Source organism: Brassica napus, chromosome C7, assembly GCF_020379485.1.
Source record: "Brassica napus cultivar Da-Ae chromosome C7, Da-Ae, whole genome shotgun sequence".
Classification (NCBI taxonomy): domain Eukaryota; kingdom Viridiplantae; phylum Streptophyta; class Magnoliopsida; order Brassicales; family Brassicaceae; genus Brassica; species Brassica napus.
In genome coordinates this window covers 26,871,306-26,891,665 of record NC_063450.1, presented here as the reverse complement: position 1 = coordinate 26,891,665, position 20,360 = coordinate 26,871,306, and the positions used below count along the sequence as shown (strand labels likewise).

Genomic DNA, 20,360 nt, shown 5'->3' with positions numbered 1-20,360 from the left:
ATGTTGTTGTTGTGGTCATGTTGTGGTCATGTTTCATGTAATGTTGTGGTCATGTTGTTGTATCAAGTACATGTTGTCGTTATGTTTCATGTCAGGTCACGAGAGTGAAATGTTTTGTAGTGGTCACGAGAGTGAAAGCTTTTGTATTCTTGCATCACGGGCACATTATCATTCTCCCATCTATTATATATTGTCAAGAGTAGCAGCGTAGTTCTCCCATCTCTCTCCATTCTCTCCATTTTCTTTCTAAAATAAGTCTATTTTCTATTCTCCCATCTCTCTCCATTCTCTCCATTATCTTTCTCAAAAAAATCTATCTTATGACATCTTCTTCTCACAACAATTTTCAAGACTCGTTTGATGAAGAGTATGATCAATTTTTTGATCAATATTTGGATCATACATTCGAGAATTTACTCATTGCTAACGGTGATCAACAAGATGAAAGGAGGGCAAGAAAGAAACGAATTTTTATCGAAAGAAATCGTGAAGAAGGCCATCTCCGGTTGTGGAATGACTATTTCAGTGACACTCCAACATATCCGGAAAATCTATTCAGACGAAGATTTCGAATGAACAAGCGATTGTTTATGCATATTGTTGAGCGCCTCTCAAACGAAGTTCCATTTTTTCGTCAAAAGAAGGACGGTATCGGAAGGCTTGGTCTTTCTACACTTCAAAAGTGTACAGCAGCTATTCATGTGTTGGCATATGGTTCGGCGGTTGATGCGGTTGACGAATACATCAGGCTCGGTGGAACCACTGCTCGGTTATGTGTGGAAAATTTTGTGGAAGCAATAATGAAGGACCCTAAGATCGGCTCACTCGAATGGATCAGATTTGGATATGAACTCCGGATGGAGAACTGAATGGATTTAAGGGTCGCACGAAGGTTTCGGAAAGGCCTTCGATATTCCCGACTCCAAATGGTGCTTGATATGACTCACAAGACCACCAAGTGAAGGATCTCTCGTCGTTGCTTGATATGACTCACAAGGCCAACGATTTGAGGAAGTGTTTACTTGGATATGACTCACCAAGAAACAAGACAAGTTCTTAAACGAAGAACAAAGAGTTTAACTCAAAAGCTTTTGACAAAATCGATTTCTGATTTATTAAAATGAAAGAGTTTCATACTTATAGAGTTTTGTAGATCTAGTAATTAAATAGAAAACTAGATCTAGATCTAGATCTAGTCAATACACGGAAATAAAGAGATAAGCTAGTCAAAGTGACCGTTCGGCTTCCGTCCAGATGCATCCGAACCGGCTAAGTCCAAAGCAGTAAGGATCAGCACATAGGCGGGACGATCAACAAGGGCCGCGGGACGTTCTGATCGGACAAGTTGTGTTCCAACAAAGCCCAAGTCTTCTGATAGCTTAAGGATCCTTGCCTTAGAGAAATTTCCAAAGGAAAAGTCCATGATCGGATCGAACAAGGTAGAGAGATCATCACCACGGTCGTTGGTACATGCGGTACGAGCCAATCGAGCCAAAAGAGAGAAGTCTCGATCATTTTGTGAAACCTCATGATCCAAGTCAAGTCTGACATGATCTTTCTCAAGTCTGGCATGATCTTTCTCAAGTCTGGCATGATCAAGGTCAAGTCTGGCATGATCCACGTCAAGTCTGGCTCGGCTGTTGGCTTTGGATTGTCGAGATGGCTGGGAAGGTCGCGTACTGGTTCGGTCCGTTTGGTGTTCAGGACGTGGACTTGGTCGAAGCTTCATTCCGGATGTAAGTGGATCGAGATGGTACACGGCCCGATTGGTCTGTCTGATCTGATCGGAAGGATGAACCTCAACTGGGACGTCTGGAGCGTTCTGATCAGTCTGGTCCATGGACTGGGGCACATCATTCCCTCCTTCTTTAAAAGGATTTGTCCACAAATCTGGATCGTCTACAAGAAAAGGAGAAAGATCAGACACATTAAAACTCGAAGAAATATCATACTTACCTTGTAAGTCAATCTGATAAGCATTGTCATTGATCTTCCTAAAAATCTGGAAAGGACCATCAACCCGAGGCATAAGTTTCGACTTTCTTTCTTCTGGAAACCGTTCTTTCCTCAAGTGAACCCAAACACAATCACCCTCTTTAAAGATCACCTCCTTTCTCTTCTTGTTGGCATATCTTTTGTATCCTTCGGTTTTGGCTTCAATGTTTGAACGAACCTGCTCATGTAGCTTCTTGATAGTGTCTGCTTTCCTATTGCCATCTGTGCTAACTCTTTCACTTAAAGGCAAAGGCAAAAGATCAAGTGGAGATAAAGGATTAAAGCCATAAACGACTTCAAAAGGTGAGAACTTAGTAGCAGAATGCATAGCATGGTTATAAGCAAACTCAACATGAGGCAAACATTCTTCCCAATGCTTGAGGTTTTTCTTAACCAATGATCTAAGCAAAGCGGACAAAGTTCTATTCACTACTTCAGTTTGGCCATCAGTTTGTGGGTGACAAGTCGTAGAGAACATCAATCTGGTTCCTAATTTAGACCACAAAGTTTTCCAAAAATAGCTAAAGAACTTAGCATCACGATCAGAGACAATGGTCTTAGGAATTCCATGCAATCTAACAATTTCCCTTAAGAACAATTCAGCAACTTGCACAGCATCATCAGTTTTATGACATGGAATGAAGTGAGCCATTTTCGAAAACCTATCCACAACCACAAAGATGGAGTCTCGGCCAGTTTTAGTCCTAGGCAAACCAAGAACAAAATCCATAGAAATATCTACCCAAGGATGAGAAGGAATGGGTAGAGCCGAATACAAACCGTGATTAGATGTCTTGGTTTTGGATTTCTTGCAGATCACACATCGGCTACAAATCCTCTCAACGTCCTTCATCAAGCTTGGCCAGTAGAAGTGATCAAAAACTGTCTTGTATGTCTTCTTGACTCCAAAGTGTCCCATAAGACCTCCTCCATGAGATTCACTGAGAAACAACTCCCTCAAAGAACATTGGGGCACACACAAGCGGTTATCAAAGAACAAAAAACCAGAATTTTGATAGTATTTTCCATAAGCCACTTTGGAACATTTCTGAAATATTTCTTTGAAATCCGGATCAGTCACATACAAATCTTTGATAAATTCAAAGCCAAGTAGTTTAGTTTCAAGGGCTGAGAGAAGAGTATACCTTCGGGACAAAGCATCAGCCACAACATTTTCCTTACCTTGCTTGTACTTGATAACATAAGGAAATGTCTCAATGAACTCAACCCATCGTTCGTGTCTCTTGTTCAGCTTCTGTTGACCCTTAAGATGTCTCAAGGACTGGTGGTCCGTGTGGATAACAAACTCCTTAGGCCAAAGATAGTGTTGCCACGTTTGGAGAGCTCTCACCAAAGCATATAGCTCCTGGTCATAGGTGGGGTAGTTGAGTGTGGCGCCTCCAAGCTTCTCACTGAAGTAAGCAATGGGTTTCCTATCCTGCATCAAGACAGCACCAATCCCAACTCCGGAAGCATCACATTCAATCTCAAAAGTTTTAGAAAAATCAGGAAGTACAAGTAAAGGAGCATGAGTCAACTTCACTTTTAACATCTGAAAAGCTTTTTCTTGGGCTTGTTCCCATTTGAAACCGACGTTCTTCTTGATCACTTCAGTCAGCGGAGCAGCAATGGAACAGAAGTCCGGAACAAACCGTCTATAGAAACCGGCCAGACCATGAAAGCTTCGTACCTCGCCCACGGTCGAAGGACTCGGCCAGTCTCGGATAGCTTTGATTTTCTCCTCGTCCACTCTAAGTCCATCAGCACCTACAACAAAACCTAAGAACACCACGTGATCTGTTCCGAAAGAGCATTTACCAAGATTGGCAAAGAGTTTTTCTTTTCTAAGAACTTCAAGAACAGATTTTAGATGCATCTTATGATCTTCAAGGTTTTTGCTATAGACAAGAATGTCATCAAAGTAGACAACAACAAAATGACCTATGAATGATCTCAAGACATGATTCATCAAGCGCATGAAAGTGCTAGGTGCATTAGTAAGACCAAATGGCATAACAAGCCATTCATACAATCCTAACTTGGTTTTGAATGCGGTTTTCCACTCATCACCTTCCTTCATCCTAATCTGGTGATAGCCACTTTTCAAATCAATTTTATAAAAGACACATGATCCATGTAACTCATCAAGCATGTCGTCTAGCCTAGGGATGGGATGCCTATACTTTACCGTGATGTTGTTGATGGCACGGCAGTCCACACACATGCGCCAAGAACCATCCTTTTTGGGCACGAGAAGGACAGGAACGGCACAAGGACTGAGGCTTTCCCGGATGTAGCCTTTCTCAAGAAGGTCACCAATCTGTTTCTGAAGTTCCTTGGTCTCCACCGGATTGGTACGGTAAGCTGGCCGGTTTGGTAGAGACGCGCCAGGAACAAGGTCGATCTGATGCTCAATGCCTCGTACTGGTGGCAATCCCCTAGGATTCTCATATGGAAAAACATCAGAATACTTCTGCAAAACATCTAAAAGTTCACTCGGAATCTCCGGTGCAAGGTCAGAAGAAGCCATAAGAGATTCTTTGTACACAAGTAAAAGAAATGGCTTTTGAGAGTAAAGAGATCTCTTGACCTGACTTTGTTTGATATAGAAATTGGAGTTCTGTTGGGATGATTCAGGTTCATCTGGCTCGGGTTCCTTGTCACGGTTCCTCTTGAGCTGGATCTGATCTTGATGAACCTCCAAAGGTGTCAAAGGAACAAGCGTGATCTTCTTCCCTTTATGATCAAAGGAGTGTCGGTTGGTGAAGCCATCATGCACGGCTCTCTTATCAAATTGCCATGGCCGGCCCAAGAGAATATGGCATGCGTCCATAGGAAGAACATTGCAAACGACCTTGTCCTCATATCGGCCAATGGTAATAGGGACAGTGACTTGCTCTTTCACATACTGTTCTCCAGCCTCGTTTAGCCATTCCAACCTGAAAGGACGAGAGAGAGGCCTAGTAGCAAGTCCTAGTTTCCTGACAAGAGTGTCACTAGCAACATTAGTACAACTCCCTCCATCAATAATCAAAGAGCAAACCTTTTCAGAAACTAAACATCGAGAATGAAAGAGATTCTCCCTTTGTTCCTTTTCATTGTTTTTGGGTTGGACACTCAGAGTTCTTCTTGTGACAAGTAGAGGACCATGAGCTGGATAGTCGAAGCAAGGCTCGTCATCATAGATCGGGTCGGACTCATCATCAAAGGCTGGGACGGAACCATCGACCAGGCGGCCGTCTGTTTCATCAAAAATAGACTCGACCATGCCTTTCCTAGCAACAAGTAGTGGCCCGTGATGCGGATATCCAAAGGACTCGTCCTCTTCATCAAAAATCGGACCAAGATATTCTTTGTTCTCCTGCTCATCCTCAGATTCAACTTCTCCATTCTCCATGAGAATCATCACTCGTTGGTTGGGACAGTTTTTGGCAAAGTGTCCTAGACCTTGACATTTGAAGCATCTAATGTCTCTTGCTCGGCCAGAAGCATCTACTGCCTTTCCTTTGTCATCACGAGCAAGGGCATCAGTTTTAAAAGCATTATGTGTTGTGGAAGAAGACTTACCGTTGTCTTGGTAGCTTGGCTTAGGAGCAAAAGCCGGTTTGGGAGAGTAGGTCGGTTTAGAGGTAATGGCCGACTTTGAGAAACTCTTCCTCTTAACTTGTTGCTCAATCAAGATGGCCTTGTGTAGCATCTGTTCCACACTACCATACTCTTGAAGCTCCATGCGGTCTTGGATGTCTCGGTTAAGGCCAGAGAGGAACCTAGCCATAATGGCGTCCATGGGCTCGTCTACATCAGCCTTGATCATCAAAGTTTCCATCTCCTGGTGGTAGTCTTCCACGGACTTAGTGCCTTGAAGCAAGCGTCTGAGTTTCTGGTGGAGGTCTCGGTGATAATGAGCAGGAACAAATCGTCTCCTCATCAGCATGGAAAACTCATCCCATGTCTCAATCGGTCTCTCACCTGTTCTCCTCCTGTGGGTCACAACTTGATCATACCAATTAATAGCATAGCCAGAGAATTCAGTAACAGCTAGTCTAACTTTCTTAAGTTCAGAAAAGTTTTGACAATCAAAGACATGTTCAATTTTTCTTTCCCATTCAAGAAAAACATCAGGATCATTTTTACCCTCAAAAGGTGGAATTTTTAGTTTCAGTCCACTTAAGCTATCATTAGTACGTTCATTTCTAGCAAAAGGATTGACATCACCTGGATCTCGGGTTCTAGGACCTCTTCTTGGACGGTATGCTGATCTGGCCTCGTCCTCTTGATCATCCTCCCCTCGGATCTCATCGTCGGACCGAGTGTTCATACGCGGACGGTCTCTTCTTGCTCCGGCTCTAGAAGGAGCTTGGCTGGCCTGAATCTCATCAAGCCTCTGGTGGATCTGATCTAAACCTGCGTTCAACATGTTAGACATAGAATCATTCAAGGCACGCATTTGAAGGTTAGACAATCCAGAAACTGAGTTTCCGGGACGATTCCATTCATCATCACTACTCATGGTTCCTGAAATTTCTTAAACACAAAACGTTAGATAAAAATCCTCACTCTCTCAAGTGTTTAATCCTCACCCACACACGTGTTTCTCTCAGAATTTTGATGGTCACACAACAAGTTTTCACTCAAAGTTCTAAGAAGAACAAATCAAAGAAACTTCAATGGACAAAATCCAAGCAAACACAAGGGAATTTTTAAAGAGAGAAAGATAAGAGATTTTTGGTTTTGGGAATCCGTTTTAACCGCCTCAAAGGCTGGATTTCTCCTCAGCCAGCAGACTTTCTCTTCCACCACCAATCCCCAAATGAAAAACTTTTCGAATTTCCTTTTTTTTTTTTTGATAGATCTTTTTTTTTTTTTTTTTTTGATAGATTGAGGATGGTAATGAGGGGCCCGGATTCAAGATAGATAGAAGAAGAAGTGTTTATGATTTTGAAATGGAAGATGAGAAAGATGAATGATGTAGAAGATACCAAACGAGTGGCTCTGATACCACTTGAAGGACCCTAAGATCGGCTCACTCGAATGGATCAGATTTGGATATGAACTCCAGATGGAGAATTGAATGGATTGAAGGGTCGCACGAAGGTTGCGGAAAGGCCTTCGATATTCCCGACTCCAAATGGTGCTTGATATGACTCACAAGACCACCAAGTGAAGGATCTCTCGTCGTTGCTTGATATGACTCACAAGGCCAACGATTTGAGGAAGTGTTTACTTGGATATGACTCACCAAGAAACAAGACAAGTTCTTAAACGAAGAACAAAGAGTTTAACTCAAAAGCTTTTGACAAAATCGATTTCTGATTTATTAAAATGAAAGAGTTTCATACTTATAGAGTTTTGTAGATCTAGGAATTAAATAGAAAACTAGATCTAGATCTAGATCTAGTCAATACACGGAAATAAAGAGATAAGCTAGTCAAAGTGACCGTTCAGCTTCCGTCTAGATGCATCCGAACCGGCTAAGTCCAAAGCAGTAAGGATCAACACATAGGCGGGACGATCAGCAAGGGCCGCGGGACGTTCTGATCGGACAAGTTGTGTTCCAACAAAGCCCAAGTCTTCTGATAGCTTAAGGATCCTTGCCTTAGATAAATTTCCAAAGGAAAAGTCCATGATTGGATCGAACAAGGTAGAGAGATCATCACCACGGTCGTTGGTACATGCGGTACGAGCCAATCGAGCCAAAAGAGAGAAGTCTCGATCATTTTGTGAAACCTCATGATCCAAGTCAAGTCTGACATGATCTTTCTCAAGTCTGGCATGATCTTTCTCAAGTCTGGCATGATCAAGGTCAAGTCTGGCATGATCCACGTCAAGTCTGGCTCGGCTGTTGGCTTTGGATTGTCGAGATGGCTGGGAAGGTCGCGTACTGGTTCGGTCCGTTTGGTGTTCAGGACGTGGACTTGGTCGAAGCTTCATTCCGGATGTAAGTGGATCGAGACGGTACACGGCCCGATTGGTCTGTCTGATCTGATCGGAAGGATGAACCTCAACTGGGACGTCTGGAGCGTTCTGATCAGTCTGGTCCATGGACTGGGGCACATCAAATAATAAATTTGTTCGGCGATGAGTACCTGAGAAGACCAACAGCAGCTGATCTTGAACGTCTACTTGCTGTTGGAGAGTATCGTGGATTTCCCGGGATGATAGGAAGAATCGATTGTATGCATTGGGAGTGGAAGAATTGTCCCACCGCTTGGAAAGGGCAATATGCTCGTAGTTCGGGAAAACCCACAATCTTTTTAGAGGCGGTTGCTTCATATGATCTCTGGATATGGCATGCGTTTTTTGGACCTCCAGGTACCTTAAATGATATTAATGTTCTTGATCGCTCACCTATTTTTGATGACATAATAAATGGTCAAGCCCCGCAAGTGAATTTCTCGGTCAATGGAAGAGAGTACCATTTGGCTTACTATCTCACCGATGGTATTTATCCAAATTGGGTAACTTTTATCCAGTCTATTAAATATCCACAAGGGCCGAAATCAGTTTTATTTGCGCAACGTCAAGAAGCTGTCCGAAAAGATGTCGAGCGTGCGTTCGGAGTTTTACAAGCTCGATTTGCCATAATCAAAAATCCAGCACTTTGTTGGGATAAAGTCAAGATTGAGAAGATAATGGGAGCATGCATCATACTCCATAAGATGATAGTAGAAGACGAACGAGATGCATCCACTCAATTTGATTCTTCGGATTTCCAACAAGAAGAAGACAACGAAAGTTCACATGTCGATCTCAACTTTTCTAGAAAAATACCTTCAAATATCGCCAATATGATGGGTGTTCGATTCGTGATCAAAAAGTACATCAATACCTGAAAGCTGATTTGGTTGAACATATATGGAGTAAATTTGGAGACGGCAACTGAGCTTGGATGCTATGTTTATTTTAGTAATCTTTGTTTCATGTTAAAATCTATGTTTAAAATGTTATGTCTTTCAAATAATTATCGTTTATTTTAGTAATCTTTGTTTTAATTTTTTATGTTAAAATCTATGTTTAAAATGTTATATTTTACTTTGTTTTATTTAATAAATAATTTTAATCTTTTTTAACAATTTTATGTTTATGAATAAATTTAAATTTTTTAGTTTGCTAAGAACCTTAATTAAGCAACTACCACTAAACCCTATAATTAAGTGTTTCTTAACAAAGTTGTTTGTCTTAATTTTAATAGTTAAAAATTAATGATGCCCCACTTAAGCAACAATTAAGGTTGCTACCAATAAACATGCTCTCACTGATTCACGGTGGCAGCTACATCTAAGCATCCCCACACACAAACATCTCCAACAGAAGTTTTTCTTATGCCTTTAGTTTTCACTTATTAGATCTAGCTCTTTTTTTGGATACTAGAATTTTCAGATTAAAATTTCTGTTATATTTGGGAATTTCATATTTTTTTCTTATAATACTCTAATGTTGTAAAACAATTTACGTAATCTTATATTATGAAAATCAGTGTATGTAGATTTGTACTCAAAACCAAATAAATCCTCTCAGGCAACAATGGATCTATTGCTAAATGTGCTAAATAAATCATTTGTTTGCTATTAAAACGTGTTTTTTGGTAATTTGAATCCAAAATTTTAGATACAAAACATTTTTAGCCAAATATGTAGCAACATTAGCTACGTCATTGCTAAGGAAAACCCATAGTTAAACTCTGTAGCAATTTAGCTACGCAAGATCTATTGCCAAGATTGTTGCTAGTGAGCGACGGAAACTCTTTAGCCATGTTGTAGCTGTTAGCTATGACCAGTTCTCTTGCAAAATCCGTAGCAAGTGAGCTACGGAACGGCGATGGATCCAAGATAGCATCGACACTGACGCCACGGTTCATACCTGTAGCCATCCGTTGCGTTTTTTATCGTAGCGACAGATTGTCCCTTTTAGCTAGGAAAAAATCGGTAGCTATTTGACTGATTTCTTGTAGTGAACAAAAATCGAATTTAAAACCGACGTCGGTACCACCGCTTGGTTCTCTTTGGATTAACTATTCCTTAATTCTTGCTTATGGAAGTATTGAAGCTAGCATCTTTAAAGTCGTCACATCTCAAGTCTCAACGAATCTATGATCAATTGTCCTATGTAATTTTAGTATTTCGATCATTAGCCTGTAGGCACTCCATCGTCGCCCTTCATTTAAATATCAAGTTATAAACTTGTAACAAGTTATAAAACTGGTAATTTTATAACTTTTTTTTTTACATTTTTCAATACAGGTACTCTAAATGAAATAAAACTTGTAGGTTTCATCGAATCAGAAGTTTTTATTTCACTAATGAATCCATAGATTTTTGTTTATTTCAAATAAATATAAGCAATGTAAATTGAAGTCAAAATAAAATTCGAGTCAAACTTTGATATAGTAATACAGCTAGAATGAATAAATGCCATCCCGAAAAGAATTAAGGGTTGACTTCATAATTTAGATTATTTTTAAAATATCATTACTATCGTATCGTAAAGCTAAACTAATAGGGATCGGAGCTTAACATAGATTTAGTTTTAAGGCTGCCCAATCAAACTTATATCCTCACAATTTGCTGATCGATCGACGATAATAAAATAATCGAAGAGAATTCAACTTCGTAGATGTGAAGGAATTGAGAGAAATAAGAGGAGCATAGCTTGACACGCAGGTGGAAGCACGTGTTCTCCCGTGCGTGCGGCCCTTAACCTTGGCGTTAATCTATCTTACTATGATGGTTCAATGCTCTTAACGGTCACTAATTTAACATAATTTGTCTTAATCAGCCATGAAAAAATAAATAATGATCAGGAAAAGTTTCCCCCTAATCCAATGATCATACGCATTACATCTCAAGATGCTAGATAAGTAGATTTTATATGTAACAAAATATATTTCATGTAAACTGTAAAATAATTATATGTTTGAGCTATCAAAATTGTATATTTGCAGAATAACTAGTTTGATTTGGCGCGCATATTCTTGGCAAATGGATAAACTAATGACAGTAATATAATTTTGTTTACAGTAATATAAATTCTTTACCATTAAAAATGATAACAAATTTTTTTTTTTGCTAAAGGGCTTAAAATGATAACAATTTTTACCCAAAAAAAATGATAACAATAAACAATGCATGTACCGACGCTTTGAAGTGTTGAAATGATAGGGTGTAGAAGAGTGGCAAGTGGTCAAATGTTACGATGCTTTGTTTAATGTGAATTGTATTGTTGTCTTGCGTTTCACGATGACAAGATGCAGATGCGGAGAATGTAAGTGACTCTCATGATACCACCTACGTACACACGTATATAATATGATTGCCCTACGTTAATATTTTTATAAGAGAGTGATTCGTAGGATATAATAGTTACTACAGTTTTACAATATTTAGTAGGGTTTTATTAAGTTTTAAATAAAAACCAAAATCGTTGGTAACTTGACGGGGAAGAAACGGAAAAGGAGACGCACGGCTCGGCAACCGCCCACGTTAACTTCCAAACCCTGCACACATTTATCGATGCACCTCTATCTCCACACACACATGCTCTTCTTAACCTCTACATTCAAACGCATGCACATGCCTATACATACTATATATATGTAGTCACATGTATCCGAATACACACCAACTGCCAACTTATTAGACTTCTCCAATCTTCTACCACAAAAAATTCTTAATACAGTACATAATGATGTTGCCGTACAACGCACACAACAGTTACCAGCATCAGTTTCCCTCGCCGGAGATTGAAATTCCGGCGAAGTGGAAGATTTCATACGGACACGAAGAGACTGCTCCACCTTGTCCTCGTTGTGCATCTTCCAACACCAAGTTTTGTTATTACAACAACTACAGCTTGTCTCAGCCTAGATACTTCTGCAAAGGGTGCCGTCGTTACTGGACCAAAGGCGGCTCTCTGCGCAACATTCCCGTCGGTGGAGGCTGTCGGAAGAGGAGCCGGAGCAGACGACAGAGCAGTCACAAAAGGTTTGGTCCGAACGAAAATCTGCCAGATGGTCTTATCAGTGGGTCCCAGTCAAGCCCTGCTGGTTCTGATATTGATTTGGCTGCAGTTTTCGCACAGTACGTGAATGCTCCGAGTCCTTCAAGTACTGATAATACCACCGGATCTGATCAAGATTCGCCAGTAACAACAACAACAACAACAAACACGCATGCTTTAGATTCTTTGAGCTGGGATATGTACCAAGAAACTGATGCGAGTTTTGGATTCTACGGGGAATTCAACGATCTGACCAACAGGATACAAGAAGATGAACGAGGTGTTGGTCACTTTCTCCAAGAAGATCAAGAGATCTTTGAGTTCCAAGGTTTACTCGATGACAAAGATATTCAAGAGATTCTGGAATGCTCATTCTCTGAGGAGCCAGAGCAGTTAATTTCTCAGGAGAGCTTCATGATCAATGGTGATCACTGGAGTTCAACAGATCTTACAACGTTCGGGGTTTGACCATGCAAGACGATCGTTTCTTTCTTTTTAATCACATATACTTAATTTATTAAATACATAAAACGTATTATTTACACTAAAACTCATTCTTATAATGTTCATGAATTTATTATATCATACATGAACGATCCCACGATAGGATCCGTGGAGTAGGTTACTGTATATTCGCTTAAATAATGGATACAACTTACATTTTCTATGTTATTTTGGCGGCCAAGCTTTTAAAGTTCTTATGCTTTGCCTTCTCTTCTCACAATTGAATAAATTGATATTTGATCTGTCTTGGTATCATGGTGTGTCATATGACTCATATCTAGGGATAAAAACCGAAGTAATATTCTTCTTACTTCTGTGACATTCTATCGGCTGAGCTCTTTGAGAGTTCAAGAAAAAATGCTGGTCTTGCGTTCATACACCTTCATATTGGCATATTTGGTCTTCCACCCGTTTTATAAATATCCCATCATACAAGTGTCAGTATTGATATTTATATACTATTGTTTATACAAATATAAATATATATATATTATCTTATTACAAATGGACATGTATAAAATTATACTGTCAATTATCTTAGTGTAAAAACACTAGAAATTTATTTATGATACCCTAACTAAATATTTTCAATTGAAATATAAATAATAACACATTTACACTAAGAGTTAATGGCAAATTTGGCTAGAAATAATCACTAATCTTGGATTTTTGATCAATGTTTAATTTATAGATCATAATAAACATATTTTTTACTTTAAACAAACAAAATCTAAATTACTCCACCAAATTAGCATATCCAATATATAAGTTAATAAAATATAAAAATATCTCAATAATAATTTTGAAAAATATATAATATAAGAGATTTTGTATAATTAATTTTTAGGAGATAAATAAAGGTTACATATTTAAACAAACACAATCTTCATATCTTATCATCTTATCTATTAAAACAGAAGTTAATACTTCTTTCATGTGTGATATTTCATTTTGGACCATCTCTTAGAAAATCATCACATTTAATTATCCTATCATTTATTTTATAGTAAATATAATCACAAACATATCTTATTAATATCTTCACAAAATCAAAAATATATTATCTTTAAGGAGAATCTCAAAATTGTTTACTATTAATATATACTAAATTCAAAAATTTATATTCAAAACTAATCAATTAAACATATCAACTGATTTATAAAAAATATTTTAACCCATTAATTAATAATTATTAACAACATTATTAATTATTTTGTAAGCCATTAACTATTTTGTAGGTCACGTCATTAACAGAAAAATATATGATTAAATACATATGATCGTGTATACTATTTTTAGTATTATGTTATGTGACTGTTCTTTAATATAATTAACAATATTTATCAAATTAACTCCATTCTAAAATATATAATATAATTAGTTTATAATCATATAACAAAATTTAAAATATATTTAATAATTATAATCTATCAGACATATTTTATATTGTGGTTTTAAAATTTATTGATTTTACTAATAATATATTTGTAAATCACAAAAATATGATTTATATATCATTTATAACAAAAAGATCTTAAATTTTTTAAAGAATATTCTACTTTTTTAAATTAAACTAACCACACAATTACTAAATCTTAAAGATCACTTTTTTTACAACAATCTTAAAGATCATTAATATCTCATTTTAGTATAGTTTACAAAAAGTATAAATATTTGCAAATAAAAAGTAAAAATTATATTAATATTACCTCAAAATAGATTTTATTAAACATTTTGATGATTAAACATTTATAGGCAAAGGTTGATTGAATAAGGTCTTGCAACGTGTCGTTTTCTAGTGGTGCCGACACTTGATTTAATACGTGTTGAGTCTTGAGTGGTGCCGACAATTGCTGTCAGAGACTGTTGTCGTTTTTATGCAGAAGTCTTCATGTGGGTCCCATGTAGGTCCCGACAATCAATGTTTGAATTTAACCCAAGATGTCTATTACAAGATGATAAAGGAGAAACGACAATTCTAACAGTTCATAGTAAAGATACACCACAGCTACATACACACCAAGACAATTAAAATGAGATGAAATAACTATTCCAGATCAATGGAAAATTGAAATTACTCAACCTCCTAGAAATTTTGAACAAAAGAATATATCTAAGATAATTAAACAAAAGGATGGAAAAATATTATTAAGGTTTGGATCTTATAAAGATCTGCTTCCACCAAGAATAAGTTCATTTCATTCAAGAGCTTCTTTTTCTAAATATCGTACGGGTCAATCTAGTACAAATTCAGAAACATAAAGTGTAAATAAAAGTATTAGACAAGATGAACCAATAAGATTTAAAGCACATGTAGCAGAACCAGATCAAGATATGTATCCAACATCACCTACCCCATCAGATTTTAAATCGATAAATGTTATAACTAAAAAATATGACATTGATAAACAATATATAAAAGAGGACTTTTATTCAAAAGAAAATGAAGAAAAATGAGACTGGTATTTTAAAACTTTTTCTAAGCAACAAACCACTGAGTATAGAGAAAAATGGTATGATTGTATGATGCTAAAAGAAATGAATATTCCATTTTTCATATGGTTTGAAATTTATTCAATATCTCACAATATCGATTATCTATTTAGAATAATTAATGCAAGTACATCATTAAGCCAAGTATGGGAACAAGTAAATGGAAATAAAATTAAATCAATCCATCCACCTTTAAATGATTTAAAAATAAATACTCTAAACCGACAAATTTTAGCTACGCCCTTTAAAACTGGAGCTAACAACGATGATAAAGAATCAGTGCTAATGAAAGATATTAAATCTATATATCAACAAAATAATTATCATAGTCAAATACCATATACAATTTCTAACCAAATAGACAACATCGATAATAAAATAAATGATAATGAAAATAATAAATTAGACCAACGTACTCAACACCCTTTCTCATCAACAACCTATCCAATCTTTAAACCAATAACAAGACAAATCAAATTTCCTGAAAACGAAATTTTAAAATCAATCTCGACAAGATTAGACAGATTAGACAAAAATAAAGGAATAAACACTATAGATGAAGATGACAATGAATCTATCCAAACCTCCTCTCAATCTGAAAACGATAGTCAAGAAATAAATCGAATACAAAATAAATCAAAGAAACCATAATATCCTAGACATACTCCACCAGATTTACTATTTGAAGAACACTATAAATATACCAGTAACAAATACACTGGAGAGAGTATACATGAATGGAATATAGATGGTCGATCAGAATATGAAATGATGAACTTATTTCATGAAATGGGAATGGCAGCAATGGCTTACAAAGGTAAAGGAAATGATGATAAACAAGCATGTATTTTGTTAGTAGTTGACTTTACTGGAACATTAAGATATTGGTGGGACAACTCATTAGATACAATTACGCAAGATTCTATAATTAATCATATTGAAATAAGACAACAAGAAGATGAAGAAGGATTTACGCATGATATAGAAGTACCAAATGCAGTGGAAAGTATTAATACATACTTTAACAATGAATTTTATTGGTAATCCTAAAGAAGAATTAGAAAGTAAAAAAATTATATTAACAAACTTAAGATGTCCAACATTAGGAGATTTTAAATGGTACAAATATGTTTTTATAAACCCCCTGGGATCACCTCCCACTACAAGAAAACATAATCTTAACGAGGGCGGTTTTCCTCGCTAATTCGTCGTAAAAGAGGCTTTACGACGAATTAGCGAGGAAACGCGTTTGCTCGTTACACGTCTGTCGTAACACATATTTCCTCGCTAATTCGTCGTAACTTAGCGAGGAATATATTTCGTCGTAAAGACGAAGTAGGACGATTCGTCGTAAAGACCACGTCAATATTCCACGTAAGGACGTCGCTATAATACCTCGTAAATACCTCGAAAATAGTTCCTCGTAACCTACACGTAAATACCTTGAAAGAGTTTCCTCGCAAAATACACGTAACAACCACGAAATGATTTCCTCGTAAAATGGTCGTAAACTTTTCCTCGTTATTTCTTCGTAAATGATTCCTCGTAAAATACTCGTTAAATGTTTCTCGTCATTTCCTCGTAAGGTTTCCACGTAAAGAGGTCGTACATTGGCTACGAATTTACTTCGTTTTTATTATTTTACAGAATTTAAAAATATAATTAAAAAATAATTAAAATTATTTAATTTAATAATAAATTAAAATTCAAAATAAAAATAAATCAATATGAAAATATTTTATATATAAATAAGTTTTGAATTTATATAATACAACAACCAAAAAAAAAACTAAGGGTCGTTCATCGCCCGGTAGAATTCATCACTCCTCCTCGTAACATCCGCCTCGTTATGTACGTCGGATGACTCGCCTTGAATGGGATGTTGTTGTCGCATGTTCCTCAACATGGACTCCCATTCCGGATTTGTGGCCGCAATAACGTCCAAGAAGCCCTCGACTCCACCCATACGAGATTTTGTCGCGGTCAACTCGTTACGCAGCTGAGCGGACTCTCTACGCAGCTCCGTGACTTCATCATCCCGTCGCTGACCATAAGACGATGTCGCTCTCGGAACATCGTTGACGGAACCAATACCCAACGTCCGTCCCTTTTTTTTAGGGACAACCTTAAAAACAAAAAATAAATATTGTAAGTAAAAATTTAAAGTTAAATTAAATGAATAATTAAAAATTAATTTTTTTGAAAATTTACCTCCTCGTAAATCTTATCCACTTCAAGTGTGGATAAGGTGACGGGTAATCCGTCGGTAGACTGCTGGGTCAGCTGAGTCTGGCGGTCTTCAACCCGAGCAACTACGTCGTTGTAGATTTGCTCGGACTTGCCATCTACAAATACGCCCGCCTTGTTCTTGTGGGTCCTCTCGTAAAGTTCCATAAGAGACGGGAGATGTCCCGTCTCTTTGGCCTAAAAAACAGTTAAGAAAGTTAGAATAAATTAATATATGTATTAAAAAAATTATTTAATAAAATATTTAATTACCATTTCCAAACGGACACCGGCGTGGGGTTTTTGGCCCGTAGTGTGAAGCATCGGCCCGTTCCCGTGCTCATCGACCGTGTTACGGGAGTTAGAGCAAGCCTGGGCGATTCTAATGGAATCAGGAAGGCGCCAATAACGGATGAGGCCATCCCACACATCCGTGGTGAGCTCAGCGGGTTTGCCACGCTCATACCCCTTCACGATCCAGTCACCCTTCCAGTTGGAGACCGTGTCCAACAAGCGAACTTTCGCTTTCGCGTTAAACTTCTTCCTCACCCTCTCAGTGATCCCCAAGGCCCAATTATATTTTTGCTGTTGGAAAAAATAAATTAACAATTAGTTTTTTAGAAAGTATATATATAAATCATGAAAAAATTAAAATATATATAATTAATTAATAGAAACTTACAGCGTAAATTTTGAACCACGTCTTTCTGACGTAGTGAGGCGTCTTACTCCAGTTTGGATGTGCCATGGAGAAGTAACCCTTGATCGTGTCGGTTACGTCCGATGCAAGACATCCGTCAACCCCCCACCTGGAAAATACAAATTTAAAATATAAATTATTTTTAATGTTATAAAAGAAATTTAAACGAATTAAAAAAAAATTAATGCAACATACCACAACGTTCCGTCCGGTCGGTCTGGGTCGATGACTGGTAAACCTTCTCTGCCTGGCAGACTGAGAATGTCCTCTACAGTGTACTGCGAGTAAGGAGCACTCGGAGGCACCATCAGATCAGGATGAATATCGGCGACCATCGGAGGTGCCATCGGAGGAGGCACATGAGGAGCCGATGGTGCACTAGAAGAAGTAGACCCAGAGACTCTCTGAGTGTACTGAGTCTCGGGGACAGTCTCCTGGCCCGAAGAACTGGGAGCGGAAGAAGAGGCCGGGTCTAAACGACTACCCGGCTCACCGAAGATCTCTCTGTAATGGGCAGTAAGTCTTCCTTTTCGAACCTGGGAAAAAAATGAAATTTTTAAAATTAACATCAACAATATATTTCCCAACATTATCCACCTAATCAACACTAAATAACATAAAATCCGCAAACCTATCTAAATTCCCTATACTAACCACCTAATCTATCCTAAACTAACCAAATTAGAGAGGAATCAGAGAGGCTTACCATTGCTACGAAATGGAGAGGAAGTAGAGAGGAAGTAGAGAGGAAAGAAAGAGTGAGCGCTCGGGTGTATATATAAGATTACATATCGTCGCAAATTCGTCGTAAGTTTACGACGAAATAGCGAGCAGTTACAAAGGCCCGTGTTTTTTTTACGAGGAAATTGCGAGGAATCACAAAGGCCCGTGTTTTTGTTTACGAGGTATTAACGACGATTTTGCCTACGTGGAATTAACGAGGCTTGCTTTCCTATAAATATACCCACAACTCTCATTCTCAAACCACACATAAACTCCCAAATCACACACCTATCTGAAATCACATTCCTCAGCAAAATCATATTCAAATTATAAATATTTGAAAAAAATAGGAAAAGGATAAGATATTAGAATTCATGTGGGCGAGACTTACGTATTATAATTGCTGGAAGTCTTGCCACATGTTATTCTGGTATTTTGATCCTTTTCCCTTTTTTCTAGTTTTTACACTACGAGGTATTTACGACGATTTATGCTTACGTGGAATTAACGTGTTTTATGTTTAAATCTTTTTACGTGGTCTTTACGACGATTTCTGGTTACGTGGTCTTTACGACGATTTATGCTTACGTGGTATTTACGACGATTTCATCCTACGTGGAATTAACGAGTGTTATGTTTAAATCCCTAGAATCCGAAACCCGAAACCCCATACCCGAAACCCCATACCCGAAACCCCAAACCCCAATCCCCAAACCCGAAACCCGAAAGCCCAAACCCGAAACCCAAAACCCAAACCCCCATCTTTAATTTTCTACTTCATATATTCCAAACCCCATATTTAATTTTAAGTTTCGTCGTTATTCCTAAACCCCAACCCCCAAACCCGAAACCCGAAAGCCCAAACCCGAAACCCGAAACCCCAACCCCGAAACCCGAAACCCGAAACCCGAAACCCGAAACCTCATACCCGAAACCCCAAACCCCAACCCCCAAACCCGAAACCCGAAAGCCCAAACCCGAAACCCGAAACCCAAACCCCCATCTTTAATTTTCTACTTCATATATTCCAAACCCCATATTTAATTTTAAGTTTCGTCGTTATTTTTAACGAGTGTTATGGTTAAATCCCTAGAACCCCAAACCCGAAACATGAAACCCGAAACCCGAAATCCAAAACCCGAAACCCCAAACCCCGAACCCCTAAACCCGAAACCCCAAACTCGAAACCCCAAACCCGAAACCCGAAACCCGAAATCCAAAACCCGAAACCCGAAACCCCGAACCCCTAAACCCGAAACCCCAAACTCTGAACCCCTAAACCCCGAACCCAAACCCCAAACCCCGAACCCCTAAACCCGAAACCAAAAACCCGAAACCCCAAACCCCAAACCCGAAACCCGAAACCCGAAACCCCAAACCCCAAACCCCAAACCCCATATTCCTTATTTTCTACTTCATATATTCCAAACCCCATCTTTATTTTTAGGTTTCGTCGTTATTTCCTCGTTGTCTTACGTTGTATTTACGACGATTTCATCCTACGTGGTTTTTACGACGAATTCATCGTACGTGGTATTTACGACGATTTTGTCCTACGTGGAATTAACGAGTCCCGCGTTCTGTATTTTTATATTTCCTCGTTATTTCCTCGTTGACCTACGAGTCCTTTACGACGATTTTTTGTTACGTGGAATTAACGAGTGTTATGTTTAAATCCCTTGAATCCGAAACCCCAAACCCCATATTCCTTATTTTCTACTTC

The 20,360-nt window shown here is 38.1% G+C and overlaps 1 protein-coding gene across 1 annotated transcript; it reads left to right on the top strand.

Annotated features, from left to right (window-relative positions):
- Positions 1-10,498: 10,498 nt before the first annotated feature.
- LOC106352150 (dof zinc finger protein DOF1.2) lies at positions 10,499-16,168 on the top strand. The gene has a single exon (XM_048763658.1). The coding sequence runs from the start codon at positions 11,677-11,679 to the stop codon at positions 12,457-12,459; it is 783 nt and encodes a 260-aa protein (XP_048619615.1). The 5' UTR covers positions 10,499-11,676; the 3' UTR covers positions 12,460-16,168.
- Positions 16,169-20,360: the final 4,192 nt, after the last annotated feature.